The 23,346-nt window shown below is 43.5% G+C and overlaps 2 protein-coding genes across 3 annotated transcripts in view; one reads left to right on the top strand and one right to left on the bottom strand.

Moving 5' to 3' along the window:
• Positions 1 to 7,864, bottom strand: part of SEH1L (SEH1 like nucleoporin) — a 35,395-nt gene extending 27,531 nt beyond the window's left edge. For both annotated transcript variants that reach the window (XM_018556832.1, XM_018556833.1), the window contains exons 1-3: positions 7,672 to 7,864; positions 6,370 to 6,420; positions 4,761 to 4,907 (exon numbers count right to left, since the gene is read on the bottom strand). In XM_018556832.1, the coding sequence (XP_018412334.1) occupies positions 4,761 to 4,907; positions 6,370 to 6,420; positions 7,672 to 7,782 (309 nt within the window). In that variant the 5' untranslated portion in view covers positions 7,783 to 7,864. The remainder of the gene's footprint in view (positions 1 to 4,760; positions 4,908 to 6,369; positions 6,421 to 7,671) is intronic.
• A 2,812-nt stretch (positions 7,865 to 10,676) lies between these two features.
• PTPN2 (protein tyrosine phosphatase, non-receptor type 2) overlaps positions 10,677 to 23,346 on the top strand; it is a 47,931-nt gene continuing 35,261 nt past the window's right edge. The window contains exon 1 of the mRNA XM_018556830.1: positions 10,677 to 10,769. Within this exon, the coding sequence (XP_018412332.1) occupies positions 10,713 to 10,769 (57 nt within the window). The 5' untranslated portion in view covers positions 10,677 to 10,712. The remainder of the gene's footprint in view (positions 10,770 to 23,346) is intronic.

Here is a 23,346-nt window from a genome sequence, read left to right as displayed (position 1 = left end):
TGCATCCACTGTCAGCTTGTCATTTACTTAAACCAGCACAACTTAAAAGAAGCAAAAAATAAATAAATTCCTCTTTAATTAAGAAATATAGATTCTTCTTGTTTTATATTGAAACTGTGCACGACTTCTTGTGAGGTTACAATTAAAAAGAAAATATTTAGCACTCAGAGAAATACTTCCACCTACTATCACATACATATATAGCATTATGAGAAAAGATAATGTGGACGAACGGGGGGGGGCGTGTCCTAGAACTCATGGCGGCAGGACGCACCTAAGCTGAGCTCCGGGCCTCCCCTCTCTGCAAGCTTGGACATCCCGTCCATTTGCGGCTGTCGAGAAGGACCTTACCCATTACTTCTCCGAAAATTTAGGGGCAGAAGTGTCACCAGGGATTCTCTGGGAGGCACATAAAGCGACTATAAGGGGTGCTCTTATTTCATATGGGACTAGAAAGAAGAAGGAAGCTAACACTAAAATATTAGAATTAACAGGGAAGGTAGCGGCCATGGAAAGCCGTCATAAACGTACAATGACGGAGACAGACTTAATGGCTTTGACAGCTGCCAGGGAAGCTCTCAGGGAGGCCTTACTAAATAAATACAAGCGTTCCCTTAATTATTTTTCTCAGCGGTCCTACGAAATAGGGGGAAAACCCGGGAAGTTTTTAGCTAAATTACTTAAACAGGGACAAGGAACAAACTTTATAGCTAAAATCAAATCTAAACAGGACGTACTGGTACATACCACCCAAGGCATCTTAACTGTTTTCCGGGAATTTTATGCCTCACTTTATAACATCAGGCCCTACTCTACCCCTCAAACTAAGCAAATACATTTGGACAGTATTAATAAGTATTTGGCAGCTAGTCACCTCCCTAAACTAGAGGAGACTCAATTGGAGGTCCTGGAATCCCCTATTAACGAACTAGAAATTAAACAAGCGATTGCTTCAATGGCGGTGGGTAAAAGTCCAGGCCCTGACGGATATAGCCTTAAATATTATAAAATGTTCCAAACTCTATTAATTCCCCATCTTAACGTATATTACAATTCCTTTTTTTTGGGGAAACCTCCGTTATCGACCACCGTCCACGCTCATATATCGGTCTTTGTAATGTTACATGAAAGAGAATGTAATTATCTTTCTTTGTTTTAATGAATAATAATAAATAATTAAATTGAGAAATGAGAAAAGATAACAAGTCACTGCTTTTCCTTCATCCTGACGAAGTTTTAGGGCCTGTTCACACCATATGCAGTTGTGATGCAGTCCGTTTATTTCAACTGCGCAGTTAAAATACATCCCAATGCTTTCCTATGGGCTTTCTTGTGCCTAATTCACACCATTGCAGTCGATTCAACTGCAGTCAGAAAAAGTACTGCTTGTCCTACTTTAACTGCATTAAACGCGGTGCAAACGCATCAAGCGCACCGCAACACATAACAAAAAAAAAGAATGGCTAAAGTCAAAACTAGCACCATGCCAGCCAACAAAGAAAGCATGACTGAGCTCCCAAACGAACAAAACAAACATAGGAAATGCTCTGGCAGGAAAAGGAAGTGACCTACATGCCTCATTAGCATTTTTTAGTGCAGTTTAAAAAACGCATCGCAGTGCAACTGCGCAGAGGCACGCAGTTGTGATGCAGTTTCTGATGTGAACTAACCCTTAACATTATAACAAAACTGGTTGATGCACTCACTACAACCCTCTATCCTGGCATAGACGGACTGGATGAGAAGCTTCGATATGTCTATGATGAATGCCAAACCTGGTTCCATGAAGTGGCTGCCTTTGGGAGGACAACCATAGGAGGAATACAACAAGAATGAATATTCAGGATACCAGCTTGCACACAAGCATGCAAAGTGCTGTGCGACGCCATGACTATCATATCTTACCACTAGAGAGCCGCTATTGCTTTTTTCTCTTTGAATATACCAATCACCTAATGATATCAATGGAATTGTACATTTGCAGGAATAACATCCAAGCAAAGGCTGATCGGCACTCCTTACAGTATTGCACAACATACAACCACTAAGCCGAGAAGTATGTTTGGCATAATAATATTAGCGCTGTGTAATGCTGGATTAACTGGACAGGCTCATTACTCTTCTAGTACTGGGACTTTACACTCCCATTTTAATTAAATATAGATGAATAGAAAGTCCATGACTATGGGAGCCATTAGAAGCACTGCATAGAATCAGGCAACCACTTGATGCACTTGCCACTTTGTTTTCAATAGGATTCTATTACTTAAAGTGACATTAAACCCTCAGATTTCTTTAACATAAACCAATACTGTAATGTGCGCCTTACTGTAATCCATGGTAGTTTCCCTTCTATTTGCTGCTCTTCTTTTAAAATCCTTATCTCTTCTCATGCTTGGAGAGAACTTCCTTTTGCAGCTGAGTGCCTCTTCCTGTAGTGCTGGCTCAGGTTGTGAACCTGCACATAGACACCATGTATCCATTTCAGAGACAAGGCAGTCTGCTGCAAAACAGAAGTTCTGCCCAGCATGAGAAGAGATACGGATTTAAAAGGAAGAGCAGCAAAGAGAAGGGAAACAACCATGGATTACAGTAAGGCACACATTACAGTATTGTTTTATGTTAAAAAATCTGAGGGTTTAATGTCACTTTAATTACTATATTGCCTTCTATAGTTATTTTGTTACCGGTATCATGGCTCAGATGAGGAGGGTCATCTAGTGCTTTTTAATAACAGATCTGTCAATCTTTCTACTTGTTGGGGAAGGGAATTCCTACAAATATCTTTTTTTAGTGAATTACATGATATTTAGTGTAAGGCACTTCCTGCGTGATAGTTTTATATGGAAACACTTTATGGGATCAGTGACTACAAAAGTTACCTTTTTTTCTTCCTTTATAATGGTGTAAGCACTAATTTGTTTAAATTCAGCTTGTTTTCAATGTACAGTGTAGGAAGATCAAGACTGAAAAGTTATCAGGGATCCCTATAAATTAGCTTTCTATTATGGGCTGCCTAACATGAACATGGGATGGACAGAGTTTAGCTAAACATATGCATGGGACTAACTTCTTCCAGCAGTTTGTTATCTGTTTGTTTGGAATGGATCAAAGAAGTATTTTATTGTGCTGTAATATAAATTTCAGATTGAACAGAAATTTAAAGCCAAAAGCACACAACTACCATATGATACTATAACCTGTTTGAAGATGAAACCACCCGAAAATGCATCAGTTTAAAGCTGGCCCCATGCATGACAAACTACTCTAGATTTTCCAACAACAATGTAGTGTGAGGGCCCATCTGATTGTATGAGGAGCTGAAATTGAAAAGGGTGTTCAGGTAGCCCCTTCCCCTACATGTGTTTCTCAACCTTTTTACTGCACAAAAACCCTTAAAACAGTTTCCAGGTCTCGGGGAAACCTTGATAAAAAAATTATATCTACAGCTCATGGTACATAAACATGATTTAGAAGTTGCATAACTAGCTCCTATGAGATCCATGGATGCGTTATATTGACCAGACTGTGGTTAACCAAATCATCTTCAGTCGTGATCATTTCTCATTTTGCTCATTGTCCAGTTGATTTATTTCTAAAGTGCCTCTGTCTGCTCAAATCAACCCTACTTCTTGCTGCACCACATTCAATGTTTTTCAATCAGCCTAGCTACTGTAGGGGACCCCTTTTTTGCTAACAATTTTGGTTAATCTTCAACTGTCTCTGCCTTTTGGGTCTCAATATTTCTTGATATAGCAGTTCTATGTATCTAACATTTGTTTTATTATTCTATTGCACATTATTTGTATGCAGTCGGTAATGTTTATCTATACTTTGTGTTTCATGTGTTCAATGCTGTCATTTTTTCTTCAACTAATAAAAATCTTTGCAAGTATAAGATGCAAAAAGGTTTAAATCTAAGGAGAAATAAAGTGACCTAACTAGCATGTTTTAAAGAGGTTTCCACCGCACTCCTTAAATGGTATGTCCCTTTTTAAAGTGGGTGCTGCAGTGACAGTGGATGGCGCCACTTTAAATCCAAATAGTAAAGTATATCACCCGCACACCAAAGTAAAATCTTCAACGAGTGGTCATTTTATTGATGTCCCCAAAACTTTGCTTTGTGACGAGATGTGTGTACATCAATAAATTGACCACTCGTTGAAGATTTTAACTTTGGTGTGCTGGTGATATACTTTACTAACTAGCATGTTAGACACGCAGAGCAGATTTTATTTATTTTTTTCCCCCTACACCCCACTGGCAAAACAACAAAATGTTCTTCAGTAATAATAATGAAATACAATGAAGCTATTTTAAATAATATAAAATTAAATGGATGATAATAACGGAAAAGACAGACAAATATCGTTTTGTCCCCTAACAATAGGTGTCAGCGTAGAAGAGACCACTTCCATTGGTGGTCTGGGTAAGTGGGAGATTAATTCACCATTGCTCAATGAACCCCTAGCAACCTCAGGAGGAACCCTAGAGTTTCACTGAACCGTGGTTGAGAACAGCTGTCCTACACAGTAGCTAGTAAATATAAAAACAATTGAACAATCAGACCGGCAAGTGTGCATCAAGCTTTCCACTCACAAGAGGTACAGGTTAAAGCCACTTTCAACGTCTAACTTTGTATACATTAAAAAAAAATAAAAATCAGCTGCTGATTCTGGTAAATATACATGATATAAATAGGACCGTGAAAGGTAAAAGCATTAGTTTAAAAGGGATTGTAAGCCATTGGCAGATCTTACCCAGTGACTCTGCCCACGAGGTTTGTCGTTTGATTCGCCTACTATTTCCTCCCATACAGCAGCTGTTCTATCAAAAGAGCAGGAAGCCAAAACCTGCCCAAACTCTGGATGAGCCCAAGTGACACGCCATACAGAGCCGCTGTGTGTCTGAGGAGAAATACATAGAACAATATCAGAATGTTACTTACCATTTATTGCAATTAGGATTATTCCATAAGGGAAACATGTCGGCAGATCCACGCGGCCGAACCGCCCTGGTGTGAACGGGGCCTTAAGGATGCAGTAAACTGTACTAACCGCTTCATTAAACAAAATATAAGTTTTGATTGGTTTTGCTGTTGTACAACAGCAAAACCAATCAAAACCAATTTAGCCTAATGTACAACAGCAAAACCAATCAAAACTCATGTTTTGCTTAATGAAGCTGTTACTACAGTTTACTGCATCATTAAAGCCCCGTTCACACCAGGGCGGTTCGGTCGCGCCGATCCGCCGACTTGAACGATCTCATACATTGCTATAGGGACCGTTGATGCGGCTCCTCGCGATCCGAACTTCCTCCCGCCCAAATTGCTCCCAGACTCTTTTTTGCCGCGCTAATCAGCGCGGTTTCCATACTGCTATCAATGGAACTGCGCAGTTCAGTGCGGTTTGGGGCGTTTTTAATTGTGTTTCAGCGTTGAAAACACAATTAAAAACACCCAAAACCGCCCTTTTAAAATCCGTGTGGAAACCGTGCTGATCTCCAAACGCCCTGGTGTGAACCTAAGGCTTAGTCATATGAAAACACATGCATTCAAATGTTTTCCTATGTGGAAATGTTTTACCCGCACTGGATAATGCTACAAAATAAACCTTACTTAGGCATCATATAAACTTAAGACATTGCTATCCTACAACAGAGATTACCCTCTAAACAATTATGGAAGCTCCAACCTTACCTTCAATCTTGCACAGTTCTACAGGTTCTTTTTCTGTAAATTGCTTGCTCTGATTTTACTGCATGCATTGAGCCGATATGCATTAGATATTGCACCAAGTCAAATAGGGCCCGCCTTATTTCCTGGCTAAAGGACACCCAGCATCATCTAATCCATTCCTCTTCCTGCCTTACTGTCCCAGAACTGCCACTTTCATTTTTTTAAAATATAGGTTCTTTCAAATCATGGACACACAGCATTGCACATGGGCATTACCTGGGGCATTCTGCATGCAAACCCAGCCTGTCTAGGAACACCCACTCCACCAGACTAACATCCACCCATCAAGGCATTTTGCACATCTTCACCCAAGAACCAGCCCACCGCTCGCACCAGGGAAGAGATACTGGGGTAGGGCGTTATGAGGATCTCAGAAAGCTATGTACAGCAGCCTGCTGGCCCTCCCACCAGCCATGACCTGTCTCCATCACATGAAGGACAGAGACCCAGTAGTGGCATCAAAAGCTCTAAAATGATATAGGTAGGTAAAGAAAACAGAAAGGTTTTATATAGGAATGGCATTCATTCGTTGAAAAGGGGGGGGGGGGGGGGGGGGGGGGGAAAAATTTTTTGGGGGGGGGGGGTGCAAGGGAAAATGAAATGGAAGCAGATTAGAAAAGCATACTCACCTTCCAACTTGCAGTGCAATGCCAATCCCCATTTTCACTTTTGTCCCAGACCTTAAATAAAGAAATTGGAGATTTTGATTTGTCTTTTCGGAATGCAAATGGACACGTGTGTGTGTGAATATAGGGTTAAAAGGACATTTCCACCTTCGCAGGGCATTATAATAATAAAAAAAATATGCCAGCAATGTACACCGTGTGCAGATGAGTAGATGATGCCGGCATATGCAGATCCTGGATATAAACACAAAAAAACTTTTTTTTTTTTTAGTAGTCCTCTCAGGCTCTACGTTTTTCTTTAAATGGCTGCCAGACTGTTTTGTACAGAGGAAACTTCAGTATAGGGAGTGGAAAAACTATTTTCCCACAATGCTTTGCTTCTGGGAGGGGGGTGTCTGGCTGAGGTGCCATTGACCCCTCCCATTCCAGAACGCAGGGAGCCGGACAGTACACAATCCAGTGTGTTCCAGCAACTAACCGTGCTGGAATGCACTGGAGTTGGTGTGAACATGCCCGGCTAGATGTACATTTTTTAGAATCAATGTTTTGCTTTGCAGTCTGCTAAGCATTCCATGGATTACAAGTACAATGCACATGCTCCTATAGACTCTTCCTCCAGCCCCAGGTCTGTACGGAGGCATGGGGCTGTGGGTTATGGGGCAGTTATGGGGCTGAAGGAAGTATTCAATCGACCAATTGTGGTGGCTTTACTGCACTTGTGCTCCATTGAGATATATGAGTCCCTTGATGTAGTCTTTCCATTCACAGACCTTGTAAACGAATTACCCAACTTCAAATGTATCATGGAGCCTGCCGGGAGAAGAAGAACACCACAATTCAGGTGGGGAGGGGTGGTTGGGAATGTGACCATGTTCCACGGTCACAAAGGTAAACAATCTATACATTTATTTTTCTTGATGTGAAGTCCAATGCTTCCATTGGAAGGGACAGAAATGAGAACAAATAAGTGAATTGAACATGATGTTTCTTACTATTGGTTTTAGTGACACTTTAAATAAAAAGTTCTTCACTTTGCTCATCAAGGCCAGTTTTCAAACCTTTAAAGTAAACTTTTGCCTTGTTTGTAAACATTTGATCTTCCATAATTGGTAGCATAGCATGATTGATTGATTGACAGCAGGTTCTGTATCACGTGCAGATCACGTGCCTGCTTCACCTGGTTCCCTTACATACAAATCCCATCCTGACGTCAATGCCGGAGTGACCGGAGAGTAACACCATATTCTGCCCCCTCAACACACAGCAGCCCCACTCGCCCCATGTGCTCGCTGCTGCCCCACTCACTTTCACGCTCTGATCACTGGAGCAGGTCGCCATTCTTCTGCCATGAAAATCAAACGAGACATCGTGGATGAGATCCTTGTGATCGGCAGCGATGCTCCGCGCTACAAACATACCGGCAACCTGGAACTGACACTTCCACCGACTACCAATGCTCGGCCGCTGACGTCATACGTACACCAAATTCCAAGCAAAGGTCCCGTCACCGTCTATGCGAAACCCACCTACTGCGCGTGCGCATCACCTAGGCGCCTTTTTGCGTAGTCCAACTAGCAAAGCTCCAGCACGTCACGTGATAGGCTTGTCTCATCACGTGACATTAAGGTCGCATCACGTGCTCAAAGTACTGGAGTTAGAATGGGATTAGGGCTGTCGGCGTTGTTACAAAGTAAACAAACAAATAATAATAACAATACTGAAATTTTATTTGTAGAAATCGATTTCCCGAAGGACAAATACTTCATCGTAGAGACGATTTTCTTATTCTTGAAATCGCGGGGCTTACCTTTTTTTATTCATAATACATTCATGACGTAGCTGTGTTAATAAAATGGGGATGGATGTAAAAAATAAGATGGCCTGACCCATAGATTTTTTTTTTCTGGGAGCAGAAACCCGGACACAAGATGACAGGCAGACAGGGGCAACCAAAATTAACATAGGGGGCTACTGGCCACCCACTGAACTGTAATATTTTCATATGAATAAGCCAGGACTCATTCTCCCAAAAAAATGTCAGTGCGTTGCTAGAGTGTTTGGGTTTCGCTTGAAGAAAAGGTGGCAACCCTAAATTCAGGTCAAGAGAAGATCAACTGGAGGTTAAATACACCTGCCAATTAATTATGAATGATCGCAGATGCACCCTAAATTAAAGGAGAACTATGAGGTGAGTGCTTTTCACTCACCTCATAGTTCTAGCCGACCTGTGAGAATGAGACTGTCACAGGTCGGCTCAGTAGATCGGGAAGTTTGCGAGAAGTTCGCTCACTTCTCGATGCTGTCACGGCTCTTGGGGGGGGGGGGGGGTAAAGCTGGCTCTGCCTCTAAATAGGCAGAGCCAGCTGTCACTCACGCTGCTGGGCGGTTCCCGACATAATTGTCGGGATCTGCTTCAGCTGTGGCATCTCAGTATACCGCGAGCTGTAGCTCGAGGTATACTGCTGCTTAGGGTATACTGAGCTTAGGGTGACGGGAGGACGCTAGTTTGTGTCCTCCTGTTACCCTAAGGAGAACTATGGGAAACAGCCCTAACCCCATAGTTCTCCTTTAATGTCAAACTGATGCCATCAATACAAGCCCGAAGCGCGTTGACACAGGCACTGAATACATATGTTTTGTAATAAAAATACCTGAGCTGCAAAAACTTCAACGGCAACAGCAAAACCATATCTTCTTGGTGCCAGTCTACAAATATAGATATTTAAGGAACTTGGATGAGGGAAAGTGGATGGCAATTCTTTATCTTCTGGAGTAGAACCTGCATTATTCGGCATTCTCAAGCAACAGGCAAAAACAAATTGAGGGCATATGTCTTGGCTATATGTCCAGGCTGGCTATTGTGCGGGGCTTCAATAGCCAGCCTGCTATTGGCTATTGCAATTTGAAATAGCCAATAACAATCTGGCTATTGCTTCCGGCTGCTTACATTCACCTACTGGCTGCGGAAACTAGTCGGCAGGTGAACGGGGCTGCAGGGGGAATGGTTGCTTGAGTGTTAGTATTAACTCTCAAGCAACCATAAAATACAGTTATCTGGCACCTACCGATTCCCGTGGGTGCCGGATAACTGGGAGTTTACTGTATTCCCTGGTGGCTGAACAGAGTGGCTGAGGAAACAAAAGAAAAGGTGAACATATGCTGCTTGGTAAAGGGGGAATGTATTGTTGCTGTGCTGTGTATGGTTATAGGGACTAAGCACAAAGACAAAACACTTATGGTTGTTTTGATGTTCTTATACTTTTACATAAAAGGCCTCTGACAAGCCACATTCTCCAAACACACGTTAGGTATTGCCGTGTACGCCAAAGTCAGAGCAACAATTCTAGGGCCAATAGTCATGGTTAATTCTAAGCTCATGGTCTGTACGGGCCTTTAAAGCGTCACCTATGAACAATTTGGCGTGCCTTAGTTTCTCGCAGTTTTGTGGACGCACACAATTGTTCAGCTTGACATGTATAGTATCTATTTACTTTGCCGCAAAGCATCTTGGGGCGGGCGCATGCGCAGTTTGGATTCTCGGGTGGTAGACGAGCAGAGACGCAAGGTAAGTCTATGGACGCGTGCACCCGCATGGACGCGTGCACCCCGCATGCAGACACCGCAGGATCGGAAGTGCCTGCAAGCAGAGAGGAGTCAGCGCTGGATCGGAGAGCCGCCGCACCGCTGGAAGGACAGGTGAAAACATCAGGAAAGAAGAGGAAGATCGGATTAAGAAACTTAATTTAAGGTAAGTGCTAACATTAACATTGGGGGGAGGGAAATTTTTTTTGACTTTAATGTCACTTTAAGCAGTGTGTACTAGTAGAGAGGTGGGTGGTAAATAGATGCCACACAAATCTAGCGTTCGTGTCTACACTAAGAGCGAGTCTTTCTTCGCTCATCTGCTTTCAGATTTTCCTAATTCAGCATCATTCAAACAAGCGACCTTCCTCATGCCCACATTAACGATGGCCGCCCTGTACTGCTGCCGTCAGGTTAGCGTTCTACAGGGGATCTCCGAATGGGAGGAGCGAGAACAAAGGGCTGGGACTATCTGTCACAGCTCGCTTCTCATTGGCCGCCCGGCTACTTTGCCGGTTGCCAAAGGCAGGTTGAGCGAATAATGCGCAGACGTGGGCGTATCACTAACCGGAAAAGGGTGTGGCTTATAAGGCCGGTGCCACGGTCGGTGTCGCAGATCAGGGCCGGAGCTCGTTTCCTCTTCTCTTCTCGTAAATAGCGCTGTGGTTTGCCTGGGAAGCGATGAGGCCGAGCGGGGAGCTGTGAGAGTTCCTTACAGATACAGCGGCGAGGAGTTCCTTACAGATCACCTGGGCACTGGCGACATGGAGAACGAGTTCAAGAGCATAGACGAGGACAACCGCTGGACTCCGCTGTATGGAGTGAGTATGGGCTGTGTGCGGGACCTGCCATCCTGTGTGTTCACCGAGATCTGCCATCCTGTGTGTTCACCGAGATCTGCCATCCTGTGTGTTCACCGAGATCTGCCATCCTGTGTGTTCACCGAGATCTGCCATCCTGTGTGTTCACCGAGATCTGCCATCCCGTGTGTTCACCGAGATCTGCCATCCCGTGTGTTCACCGAGATCTGCCATCCCGTGTGTTCACCGAGATCTGCCATCCCGTGTGTTCACCGAGATCTGCCGTCCCGTGTGTTCACCGGGATCTGCCGTCCCGTGTGTTCACCGGGATCTGCCGTCCCGTGTGTACACCGGGATCTGCCGTCCCGTGTGTACACCGGGATCTGCCGTCCCGTGTGTACACCGGGATCTGTGTACTTTATTACTGGAAGTCTGCTCATGACAGTGTGTGTTTTCACCTCACAGACACAGCATCCTGGACTCACTTCATCTCATTCTAACAGGGCTATTCACTGAACGGTTTGGAGAAGTGAACACTCTAGGACAGTGGTGGCGAACCTTGGCACTCCAGCTGTTTTGGAACTACAAGTCCCATGAGGCATTGCAAGGCTCTGACAGCCACTGACATAACTCCCAGAGGCAGATGCGTGCTGGGATTTGTAGTTTTGGAACAGCTGGAGTACCAAGGTTTGCCACCACTGCTCTAGGACAACATAGCTGAATTGTAGAATTGTTTTAAAATCGGCTATTTTGTCCTAGATTGATCTCATTATGCCAAGTTGTTGTGGGCACGGTCCCAAATTCTCAGTATTTCCAGTCAAGTGCGTTTCCTTGTTGGGACCCATTAAAGATGCAGAGGAAGCCAGTTTATAGGTTTTGCCACTCATACCATTACTGACATCAGAATGTCACATTGGGTCGTTCAAAAAGATTTCAGTAGGAGCCAGATCTAACCCTGATCACTGTAAATCTTTTATCACACAGGATTTATATAGCACCAACAGTTTACAATTTTTAAGGAAGACATTACAATTGCAATACAATTTTTAAAACCAGATGGTTAGGAGGTTCCTACCCGTAAGATATTGCAATCTAATTGCATAGAAGCTTTAAAGCTCAACTGCTCACACAAACTTTATTTCAGATATATTCCTCAGTAGCCACAAAGGATAAAAATACACGCTTTGTGCATCAAATGCTTTTACAAACTAAGATATTGCCTTGTAAAAATAGCGACATCACTTTGCAGAGAGCAGAGCTGTGGGAGGGGCCCATCAGCTCCACCCACTACAGGTTGCCTGGCCAAAGCTATAGGAGGGGGAAGGATACAAGACCAGTTCACCTACCTGTGACTGGTCTTTTTTCACAGGAAGCTCCTGCATGGAGGTCACACAGGATTACTGCACAGATCTGGAAGAAATACACAAAACATGCTAAGTAAGAATGCACATGCCTCTTGTCTTTAGACAGTATTTGCCTATCCTGGAGTTGAGCATTAACAATTTAATATATTACTAAATGTGTTTAATTTTTTTAAAATTAAAAGTATACCTTGTGATGCCATGAAGGTCTTTGTTACGGCACTTCCTTTTCAGGGGGTCACAACTGTGATGCCATGAAGGTGTTTGGCACTTACTCTTATCGGTAGACAATTGTGTCCCATTTGTGCTCCTGCCATGTCACTCAGTCACATGCACCCCTAGTTGAGACTACAAGTGGTTGCGCAGACATGGTCCACCTTTTTCACTATAAGGTCCCGTTCACATAGGTACTCATGCCATGTACTGGGACTTCTGTAGCAAGAACCTATGGATTCTTGCAGCAGAGATCCCAGATGTGCCATTCCTATTCAGATGCAGCCACTGTACCCATTGAAGTAGTTGATGGGGTGACAGCAGTCACATCTGTCAGTGGCAGTCCAGATGTAAATGTACACGGTATGATTAAATGCATTTGGAATAGATGATTGTTGCTGGATAAAGGATAGATGAGTCCAACGACAATCATCTATTCCAAACCACATGTTATCATATTATGTACAATTCCATACAGACTCCCATATACAGATGTACTGGCTGTCATTTACTTCAATGGGTACAGTAACAAAAATCCATAGGTTCTTGCTGCAGGAATGCAAGAACGCCATGTGTGTCTGCATCCTAAAGAAGCCATTCCATAGCAATAATGTGAAGCCATTGCTGGGGTGAATGCATGTTGACCGTAAGTGGCTGTTAGAGATTGGCAGCGATATGAGGGACGTTATGGAAAAAGTAACCATGGCAATTGTCAACATCGTCTATCAATTACTTGTGAAGTTGTCACTTGTCTGGCTTTAATACGTTTTCACTGACCAAGCATATTGCTATTGAAGTCAGACCTGACCTGCAACCTCTTCTAGATCAGTGACTTAAAGGGGTTGATTTACTAACCTTATAAACACGCCACGAACAGGTATACACCTCTGTAGTGTGTTCCCTCCCAGCATGATCTATTGGTGGAATCTAGACACCTATGTAGTGTGTACACACCCAGCAGGTGTGTTGTGCAAAGCCCTGCATGAATTGCAAGGTGATGTTGTGTAAATTAGCTCTACGTTGTGTTGCTTGCGTTGATGAATGCAGGAATGTAAATGCATGAGCTAACCATTTTTGTCTAAACTGTGAAGCAGCATTATATATGCATCATGTGCATGATTTTTCCATATATGGCATTAGTGGAAATATGTTTTTAGAGACTTTTTGGTTGAGAAATACGTTTTGCTGTGTAAAAATCCCACGCACCTAGTGCGTGCGTCTGTTTAGGTTAGTAAATCACCCCCAAAGTGTGGAAGCCGCTGTAGCTGATAAGAAACAGCTAACTTGCTTTTTATAAGAATCTACCAGCAGCGGCATCCACTGGTCTTATGACTGTACTTTGCTTTTAGTTGGAGGAAAATGTTTGCATGTCATAAGGGGTAAATGGATTCATGTGCTTGGCATCATACCATGAAAGCTGTAAAGGAGAATATTTGCTGGCCAGGTTTTGCATTGTGATTGTATATTTAAAGGAGTGTCTTTGTCCAGCCAGATACCAGCCATATTGACAAACTGAATAGTGCTGTAGAAGAGGCTTTGACATCTTTGAGTCAGATCAGAGCCCTTATACAAAGGGTTTGAGATAAAGCCATGTCGCCATACTGTCAGAACACATCCTTGTTACTTGTGACTGTTTAAAAACAAAGGCATTTCTGCCTTAGGCCCCATTCACACCTAGGCGTATTGTAATATGCGCGTCTGCACAACCGTCACGCGTTTTTTTACCGCGATTCGTGGTAAAAAAGTCGCGCGACCGTTGTGCGATTCCAAAGGCTACTTGGCTGTATCCCAATGGAAAACGCCCCACAAAACGGCCCAAAGTAGTCCCGGGACCTTTTCAGGCGTGGGCCGTTTTGTAGGGCGTTAGGGACGGGCGGAAATATGCCTAGGTGGGAACGAGGGCATTGACTACAATGCTATTTATTTTTTTGACCGTTTTGTAGCGCGTTCGTTGAGCGTAGGACGCGCTACAAAGTGGTCAGGTGTGAACGGGGCCTTACACTCAGAAAAGAGAAAAACTTCTACATTCTATAATAAAGAATTTTGAATTGTGGAATAGTAGATAAGAAAAGTGCAAAGTACTAAAAGAAAAGACTGAACAGAAATGAAACGGGGCAAGCTCCAGGAGCCAGGTCGCCAATGCTCCTTAAAAATTGAATTTGGTGCTTAACTTTGAAGATTATTTTTTCTTTCTTTTTCCTAGATGTTGTCAATGGAGTTAGCGCCTTAAAAAAAATCCCTTAGTCTCATAGACTGGCTTCTGAATTCCATATTAAATTGTCCACTCCTGATGTAAAATATACCATTTATACCATGCACCTCAATGGTTTATTGAGGTGCATTTGACCGCCTATTTAATTAAATGATCTGACTTAGGGCTGCGGCCTATGCTGCTGGTGTGCGAGTGCTAAGCACGGTGCTGATGTGCTCAATCAGTAGGCATTGCTCTTTAATATTTTTTTCCCCCTAGAACTTTATTGAAATGTCACACGTGTGGGTGTGAACAGAGCCCATCAGGAACAAGGCAAAAAGCCCAGTTGGCTTGGGTGTGATAAATATGTGCATCAACACACGTTAGACATATCAACATTAAGGGCCTGTTCATACCTGATGCTACAATGGCCATTTTTTTCAGCGGAGCCCCAACGCATCAGGTGTGAACGGGCCCTTAATTTTGATATGTAACGTGTGTTGGGGCACGTGCTTAATACACCCAAGCCAACTGGGCTTTTGAGAGAGGAAGGAGCACCACTAGCAGCTGATCAGTTTCAGTCTTCTGTGCTGACATGAGAAGAGGCCAGTGTTACTTCTCCATGTATTAGTGCTTTTCATTGTCTTGTGATACCACTATATTTGTCTACAAGAGAAGTTAGGGTCACCCCTCTGTCTATACTGTCTGGTAGAGGTGAGGATTTAACAAGCGGCTTGACAGAATTTAAAGGAGAACTATGAGGTGAGTGCTTTTCACTCACATCATAGTACTAGCCGACCTGTGACAATGGGACTGTCACAGGTCGGCTCAGTAGATTGGGAGGTGAGCGAACACATACCGGCGTTCGCTCACCTCTCCATCCTGTCACGGCTCTCTGCCGTGACAGGAGGGGCTGGATTCCACCCTCCCCGCTCCGATCCGCCAGCGCTGACTGGCGGAACGGACGGGGGAGGGGGCGGGTACAGCTGGCTCTGCCTCTAGATAGGCAGAGCCAGCTTCAGTCACGCAGCTGGGCGGATCCCGGCTCAATTGTCGGGATCCGCTTCAGCTGCGGCGTCTCCAGTATACCGCGAGCAGCTGCTTGCGGTATTCTGCGGCGTCTCAGTATACCGCGAGCTACGGCTCGCGGTATACTGAGCCTAGGGTGACGGGAGGACGCTAGTTTGTGTCCTCCCGTTACCCTAAGGAGAACTATGGGGAAAAGACTTAACCCCATAGCTCTCCTTTAAAACCTACTGAGCTATTGGACAATTTTATAAGGGTATTTTAACTGTGTATTTTGCTGTTTGGCTTAAAGGTAAACTCAAGACAAACATAAAGCTTATGATGTAACATCTGTAATACAACAGACCTCTGGAAATTGCAGATATTGTAGAAATAAAAGGTTCATCTTACATTTGAGAGAGTTTATTTGATTTTCTAATAGTTAGTGCGGTCAAATTGATTGTTTACGACCATAGTGACAAAAAAGGAGCAGGATGGAGAATTGGTTTCATGAAATTCTGACCGTAAATGTGATTTTTGTTGAAGCTCCATTGATTGCAAAATCCAATATTAAAATCAAACTGAATTTTGAACGACATTCGTCAGTTCCCTGATGGGATTATTGAATGTTCTAGTGTATGGCCAGCTTAGGTTTCACAGTGGCTGGAAATGTAAATACTGGCCAGTCATGTCATGGAGGCGACATGTCTTCTGCCAGGAGGAATATTCCCTGAAGGTTTCTTTACAAATGACCCCCCCATGTGTATAACAAGCTGTCTGCACCAAGTCGTCCAGAAATCTCTTTAGAGGTGCCTAAATTATAGCTAAAATGTTTTTTTTAAATATGCAGTGTAAGAACCTATGTTGGGTCTTGTTTGCATTCTGATTTTTTTTTTATTTTTTTTTCCCCCCTGCTTCCTCTTTCAGTGACGGGTCAGCCAGACATCAACAGAAACACGTGACATTTATTCTCTTCCCCACGCTATAAAAAAATAAATTTAAACATTGGTTGGCGTTCCATCTTTCCTTCTACATCTGAGCATATATAAATATCACACTTGCTTCAGTAGGTGGAATATGTTTAAGAGCCCGGCTCTTAAAGCTCAGCTTTTAATAAATTATGTTAAACCTTTATCCCAAAAGGAAAAAATAAACTTGCTGTAACTGCCTTTTAAAAGTGTTCGCTTGAGTCCTCCCTACAAGTGGACAGTGTTGCTGTACAAGGGTGGCTCCCCGTAGAAGGGAGTGAAGGCTGGGTAAAGCTGGCCATACACCTTACAACCATCACACGACTTTAGTTGTGCGATGGTTTGTAAGGTTATAAAAATTTCGTACGACCAGCCCAGCTTGAACAGGTAGATCGTACTTGTGATCATCGCAAGCCCTCCCTGCTGAGGGGAGGGCTTGCCGATGATTGCAATGCTGAGCGGGCAGTGTGCGCTTGCGCACACCGGGCCGTGCGGGTTTTGTCTTCCACGCACGCTACCAACCCGCCGGAAATCTTACGTTTTTCGCCGGGTTTTCCTGCGTGCCAGGAAGATGAAAGTCGTGCGACCGTACACCTGCCGATTATCGTACGATCGCGGGATAATCGGCAGGTGTATGGGCACCTTTTTAGAATGGAGTGAATGGAGCAAAGGTGTGAACTGTACTTGAAAGGCTGTTTGTGTTGGCCTCCTCTGTCCAATGCAGCACAGCGGCTGTCAAGTGAACCAGCCTATAGACCTAGTGATCGGGTCACCAGGTGAAAAAAAGGACAAATCCTGCCACCATATTTAAGGATTGGTAAGCTGCAATATATTACATTTGTGGTTTTGGATAGCCTTTAAAGTGAGCTGTGAGTCAGTTATTGCAGGTAGTGATTCAGTTAGCAGTGGAACTTCCTTTTTTATGCTCCATTCAGATGTGCAAAATATACATATTCAGCCCACGGTGATAAAGTTCTCTGCACATAAGAATGTTTGCATAGAATTTTTCCCTGTTTGAAACCACTACTGCCACCTTTTCTTGTGTTGCGTCTTTATCTGAATTGGCTACAAATGTTTTATGTACGTGTTGCTGTAATATAGATGCTGGAGAATGTCAACTTGTTACAGTATAGGTAAAAAAGGCAGGTTCTATTTCTTGTGTTTATAATGTTTGGTGCTATTTACTGATGCAGATGATCTGTAAGGGTGTCTGCCATTTAGGAGGCTAGAAAACAATCCCTCCTATAATTACTTGATACTCCATGCCAGGAAAGCTATAATTTCTTCTAATCCTTTGCAGGTTCTTTAGCGTCCTGCTCATAAACAATAACATAGCATGTATGAATTAAATTAGTCATCAAGAGTACTTGATAGTTTCTTTTGTAATAGTAATGCTTTAATGAGAAATAGTTGGCAGGAATGGAAGTTTTCCCAGGCTTCATCACGTCCTCATTCTATTGCTGGTTTGGTAGAGAAGCTGTATATCACAACCAGTTCTTCCAATAAACTTGTACTGACAGCTAAGGAGTTTTAGTGAATGGTAAATTGGCTAAAACACAACTCCAGGCAAACTGCCAAAATAATTGAATTGAAATACAACAGGACATGTGAAATATGTTATCTGATCTGAGATTTTGTTCAGCCGATCCTGTGATCCAGACACAACTGTTTGAAAACACTCTGTACATGTACTCTTCAATCTACACTGCAGAGAGGTCAAGGACCTGGTTGTACTTTCTTGAAGGAGTGTCTGGTTCACAAGATGAGAAGTCACCAGCACTCGATGTGTGCAAGAAGTGAAGCACTTGTGACAGTTTAATAAAATGTGTCATACAGCCAATGTTTCGGGACCACGCAGGATCCCTTCTGGGCGACCTTAGCAGGAAGTGTAATGTCTGTAGTGAGACACAAGCGGCAAGTAAAAATAATCTGATAGAAGTTCTAACCTTTTCAGTACTATTTTTTTTCATATTATTATTATAGTAGTTACTTCAGGCAAAGGGCTATATATACAAATAAAATACACAGGTAGTTTCTTTATCTGTCAAAGGATTAGGATTTCTTACCACCCAGTTCTGTTTACACAGAGCAGGAGAACGGATTTATTTTTTTTCCCTCCCTCCAATGTTAATGTCAGCACTTACCTTAAATTATGTATCTTAATCCGATCTTCTTTCATCTGTCCCTCCAGCGGTGCGGCGGCTCTACGATCCAGCGCTGACTCCTCTCTGCTTGCAGGCACTTCTGCGGGTGTACGCGTCCATAGACTTACCTTACGCCTCTGCTCGTCTCCCGTCCGAGACTCCAAACTGCGCATGCACCCGCCCCACGATGCTTTGCGGCCGCACGAGCAGTCCCTTGCTAGCAGTAGATCTAGGCCAAAAAAAAAACACGGAGGCTTTAGAACCACTTTAATGTACAGTACTGCAGAACGTACCTACTGTGCGTAAATAGTGTGAGAGGTGCATTGCCATTCATTTGACAAATTCCATTCACTCGTGCCTCAATGTATGGTACTGCGATGGCTATTTGTTTGTTTTGTACGTATGTGAGAAAGAAACTACTCTCATTTTGAATTCTATGGTTTTAAGTATCAGGACATAATCAAATCATGCTTTGTGTGGTCAGTTTACAACAAGGAAGAAGGGGAACTGGCAAGATTAACATATGGAGTAAATTACTACTATGAGAAAGATCCGGACAAATATAAAGCAAAACATTGGGGGTTAACATGCTTTTTTTTTATTTGTAGATGCCTGCTTCTGTGTATGCTGCAACTGTGAGAGGTGGTAGCGCTCCACTGACTAGACTACAGCTCCTCTCTATGTCCTGTGTTGATCTGCTGTGTTGCAGCACAAAGCAAGACGCTTAGAGGTGCTGCAGCTGAATACGTGGGTTGCCTGTGCGCCACCTACCGGGGGGGGGGGGGGCCAGCCTTTTGTAAACAAACAGTATGGCTCTGCTGAGAATGCAACCACAGTAGCTGTCAAGTTGTGGGGTGGGGTGAAGCACTCCGTGCCAGCAGAAGTAGAAGACGGCCCCACTTAAAATGTAAGCTTTTGGCTTGCCTTAGCTATTGGACATCCCTGTTCATCCCTCTTGATAGTCTCCCTTCCAATTTTGGGTTTACCAGGGGGTGTGCAAAACAATTTTCTGTGTGTGGGTATTTTTTATATATGTATGTGTGTATATATATATATCTATCGGTATATATAATTACAAAATCTTTAAAACTTCATTCCCTGGTCCATTTGCATTTCCTCTGCCTATACACAGTGACCTGGTCACCTCCAGCTGCATGACCCTCATGAGCACCAGCTGCCCTTTTTCACACTTTGGGCCTAGTTGCATTACTGTTCTGGAGGTACAACATGTCTGCACATAGACACAGAGGGGGCAGTCCTGCTGCTGCGAGCCCAGCCCATATTCCCTTGGTTCTTGGTTCTGGACTACACAGTAACCTCTGAGGGAGCTTAACACCTGTAATATAGAACCTGATTTTTTTTCCCCTCTAGTTGTTGGGTCTTCATCTTTGTCTTTCTCCACTCTGTTGGGTGAGGCTAAGTTCCCTGTTCTCCGTGTTCATGTCCTCCGCAGGTTTTTTTTTTTTTCCCCGTTCCATCATTTTTATTGATTTTCAACAATAAACTGTAAATACAATATAATATCATAATGTGGAAACACAGAATCCAATATGGTTACAGGATTAGTCAAAGTATACCGACTCAGAATCACAATATGTAACCTAAGGCCTTGTTCACACCAAATGCAGACCAGATCCGGTCAGGTTTCTGCACACGCAGTGCAGTGGGTTGTGCCGCGTTTTAGACGCGTTTTTGATGCGTTTAGGGCCGGTTTTGGTTAAAAAACATTTTTTTTTTAAAGTTTAACATGGGCTTTCAGGCACTTGCATGCGTTTTTGATGCGTTCCAGACCAGATCCAGAGCAGGTAAAATAGGGCTTGCCGCAGTTTTTTTCATCCGGTCTGGATCCGGTCTGGATCCGCACGCTGCAATGTGAACTGGAGGTCAAAATACCATAGGAATACATTGGACGCAGTTTTTATCCGGTCTGCACCTGCTCTGGTCCGGATCTGCTCCGTGCTTGGTGTGAACAAGGCCTTATAAGCCCAACTGGGCTATCGGTGAAATACTATGAGCATCAGAGGCATGTGTAGAAAAAGGTAAACCAAGTGGAGAGGTCCCCAATATAGCTGACCACAGAGGGTGAATCCCCAAACTTGTGTAACGAAAAAGAAAATGTGAGTAGAGAAAAGAGTATCAGAGGGTGGGGGTGGAGGCCCATCTATAGTATGTAAGATACAAATACTGTATAGGGGAAGACCAAAGGACCAAGGATTCCAAATAACAAGAGGGAGGCATGTAGGAAACGATCCATGGTTTCCAAATCTTTTCAAATTTAGAGTGTTTCAAAAAACAACTTGCGAGATTCTGAGTTTGACTTCCGTAAAGGAAGTTGTAGGGGAGCATCACGCCCGTGCAATCACCCTCCTAGCTTCAGTGAGAATATAGGTAACCAGCTGAAACTGACGTTGAGTACAGACTGCTTGTTTTTTACCCAGTAATGCTTCAGCTGTGTTTTTGCAGAATTACTTCCCTGTCACTGTATAAAGCAACTGGCACACCCTAGACCAGAAGCGCTGGACCCTGGGACACTCCCACCAAATATGTAGAAAGGAGCCCTCTTCCTGAAAACCCCAAAAACATACCGGGGACCTAGGGGGAACTGCATGAGATATACGAAGAGGAACCAGGTACCATCGCAAGAACAACTTATAATTTGCTTCCACCGCCCTGACATTAGCAGAACTCTTAGCTGTCATGACCCACATCTGGGTCCATGTGTCCTCATCAAGAGCATCCTAATTCCCGTTCCCACTTGGTGGCACAGGGAGGTTTTAAACACCCCCAACAGAATCTAGCTATGATCCTCCAGTTTTATCTCGGGATCAACCAGTTTAACACTTTAACAGGAACACCACTAGTTAAGTGGAAGTTGTGCTTACCTTCAAAAATTCTACTTGCAGGCAGTTAAAATCACTCCTCAAATCAACTTTCATTTGAAACTGGCTGGCTCTCTTTTTACTGTGTTGGCAATGACCCTTATCTGTCACCCAGTGTCAGATTATGTTAGTACACTCCAAAGGCATCTGTCCGTAGTCGGGGTGGACTTCTGTGGCAGGAAGAGTTGCCTGACCCCCTCCCCCTCTTCTGTACACTGAATAATGGTGAGTGTATTAGCTTTGCTTAAAGTATCTTTCCAAAGTACATTGTCTTGGAAACTAGCTCTCTTCTACCAATTGTGTTTGTTTTTTGTAACGGGTTCTCCGGTACAGAGACTTGTTCCTTCTGGGGTTATCCCTAGTGTTCTGTTGACCACATGAGGTTGTGTCTTCTTTTTCCCTGTTTGGGACTTTGTTATTATGCCACCTTTTTTTATTTTTTATTTTTTTTATTGGCTCCAGTTGATGAGATTTTTCCTGCTGCAGTTTTGGTTTTCCTTTCCATGTGGAGTCCTTCCCCTCTGACAGTGCCGTCTTCATCCTTGTTTTGGAGCATCGCATGATCCTCTATGCTCTTCGCTTTTTGATCAAGTTGGCAGGTTTCCCAATCTAGTAGGGGACCCACCTCATCTATTTTGATTCAGCAATTGGACCTTTTAGGCATTTCCTGGGCTGCAGGAGGTCTCCATCCCTCCTTGTGAGGCCCGTAAGTGGTTGGTTTTCTGTTGCTTCCCCTTTTATTTGGACTGCTTTTGTATGGCTAACTGTATCTGAATTTCTGTGTCAATAAAGCCCAAGAAATGGATTTTATGATAATACAAAAATCATTTCTTAATGTTGTGATTAGTTTGTGCTTTTCTCTGCGGTTTTTCTTATTTCCTAATACAGCAAGGTAATGGATCATTTGATGAAAGCAGACAGACCTTCCCCCTTGGCACTCTAAAAGTAGGAACTAAGTGAAATTCATGTTTCAGCCGCAGGTTTGAGTCTGAAGTTATGTTAGACTGAAATACTTGCAGTATTTCAGTCAGCAAAATAACCTGATTGGGTTTTAACCCTTCCCTACTCAGTTTTGGCTTTTTGTCACATGATAGATATACAGTATATTTGTACTGTATTTTTTTTTTTGTGTAATGTTTTTGTGGTGAATTAAGGCTGACGTATCTGAGGAGACTCCTCAGCCTTGATTTCCCTGGTCTGTTATCTAGTCGGTGTCATGTTCTTGATGACTTTGTGCCTTTCTATGTCTCCCGGTGCATGGGGTGATTTTGTACTTATGGGAGGTCAAGTATGTGCAACTGGGAAGGGCAGCAGTAATGTGAAGCTGAGTACAAGGATATAGAATTCCTCTTGCTTAGCAAGGTGTGTGTGTGTGTGTGTGTGTGTGTGTGTGTTATAATTTTTTTCTTTTATACATTTAGCCATGCTTCGAGCAGGCAGCAGGGCTAAATGTAGAGGCTGTATAGCCGCTCAAGATCAGTTGTAAGCAGTCTGTCACTCCTACCTCGCTCTTTCCCTGCCGTAATCTTTGGGGTCCCCTGCTCTTCTGAGGGACCCAGGACAATGGCACATTAGATCAGGTTGGAGAGCAGGAAGCAGAGGGGAGAACATCCGTTCTCCGCTCCGTGTAAACGCTGAGAAGGGAGAGCCGCATTTGCAGCCTTCCATCTCAGCTGTTACATGAGTTTCAGCACAGTGCTGTGCTCAAACTCCTTTATTTTAGGTGACAGGTTCAATAAAGGGAACCTGTCCCCTCCAAATGCTATCCCACAGGGGCTTGTTAGCTTTATTGCTATCACACAGGAGCTAAGTGGGGGGGGGGGGGGGAAGGGGGAAA

Source organism: Nanorana parkeri, unplaced genomic scaffold (assembly GCF_000935625.1).
Source record: "Nanorana parkeri isolate BGI_ZX_2015 unplaced genomic scaffold, ASM93562v1 scaffold255, whole genome shotgun sequence".
In the NCBI taxonomy this organism is placed as follows: Eukaryota; Metazoa; Chordata; class Amphibia; order Anura; family Dicroglossidae; genus Nanorana; species Nanorana parkeri.
Note: the sequence above shows the minus strand (reverse complement) of the source record. Positions and strands in the feature narration are given on the sequence as shown.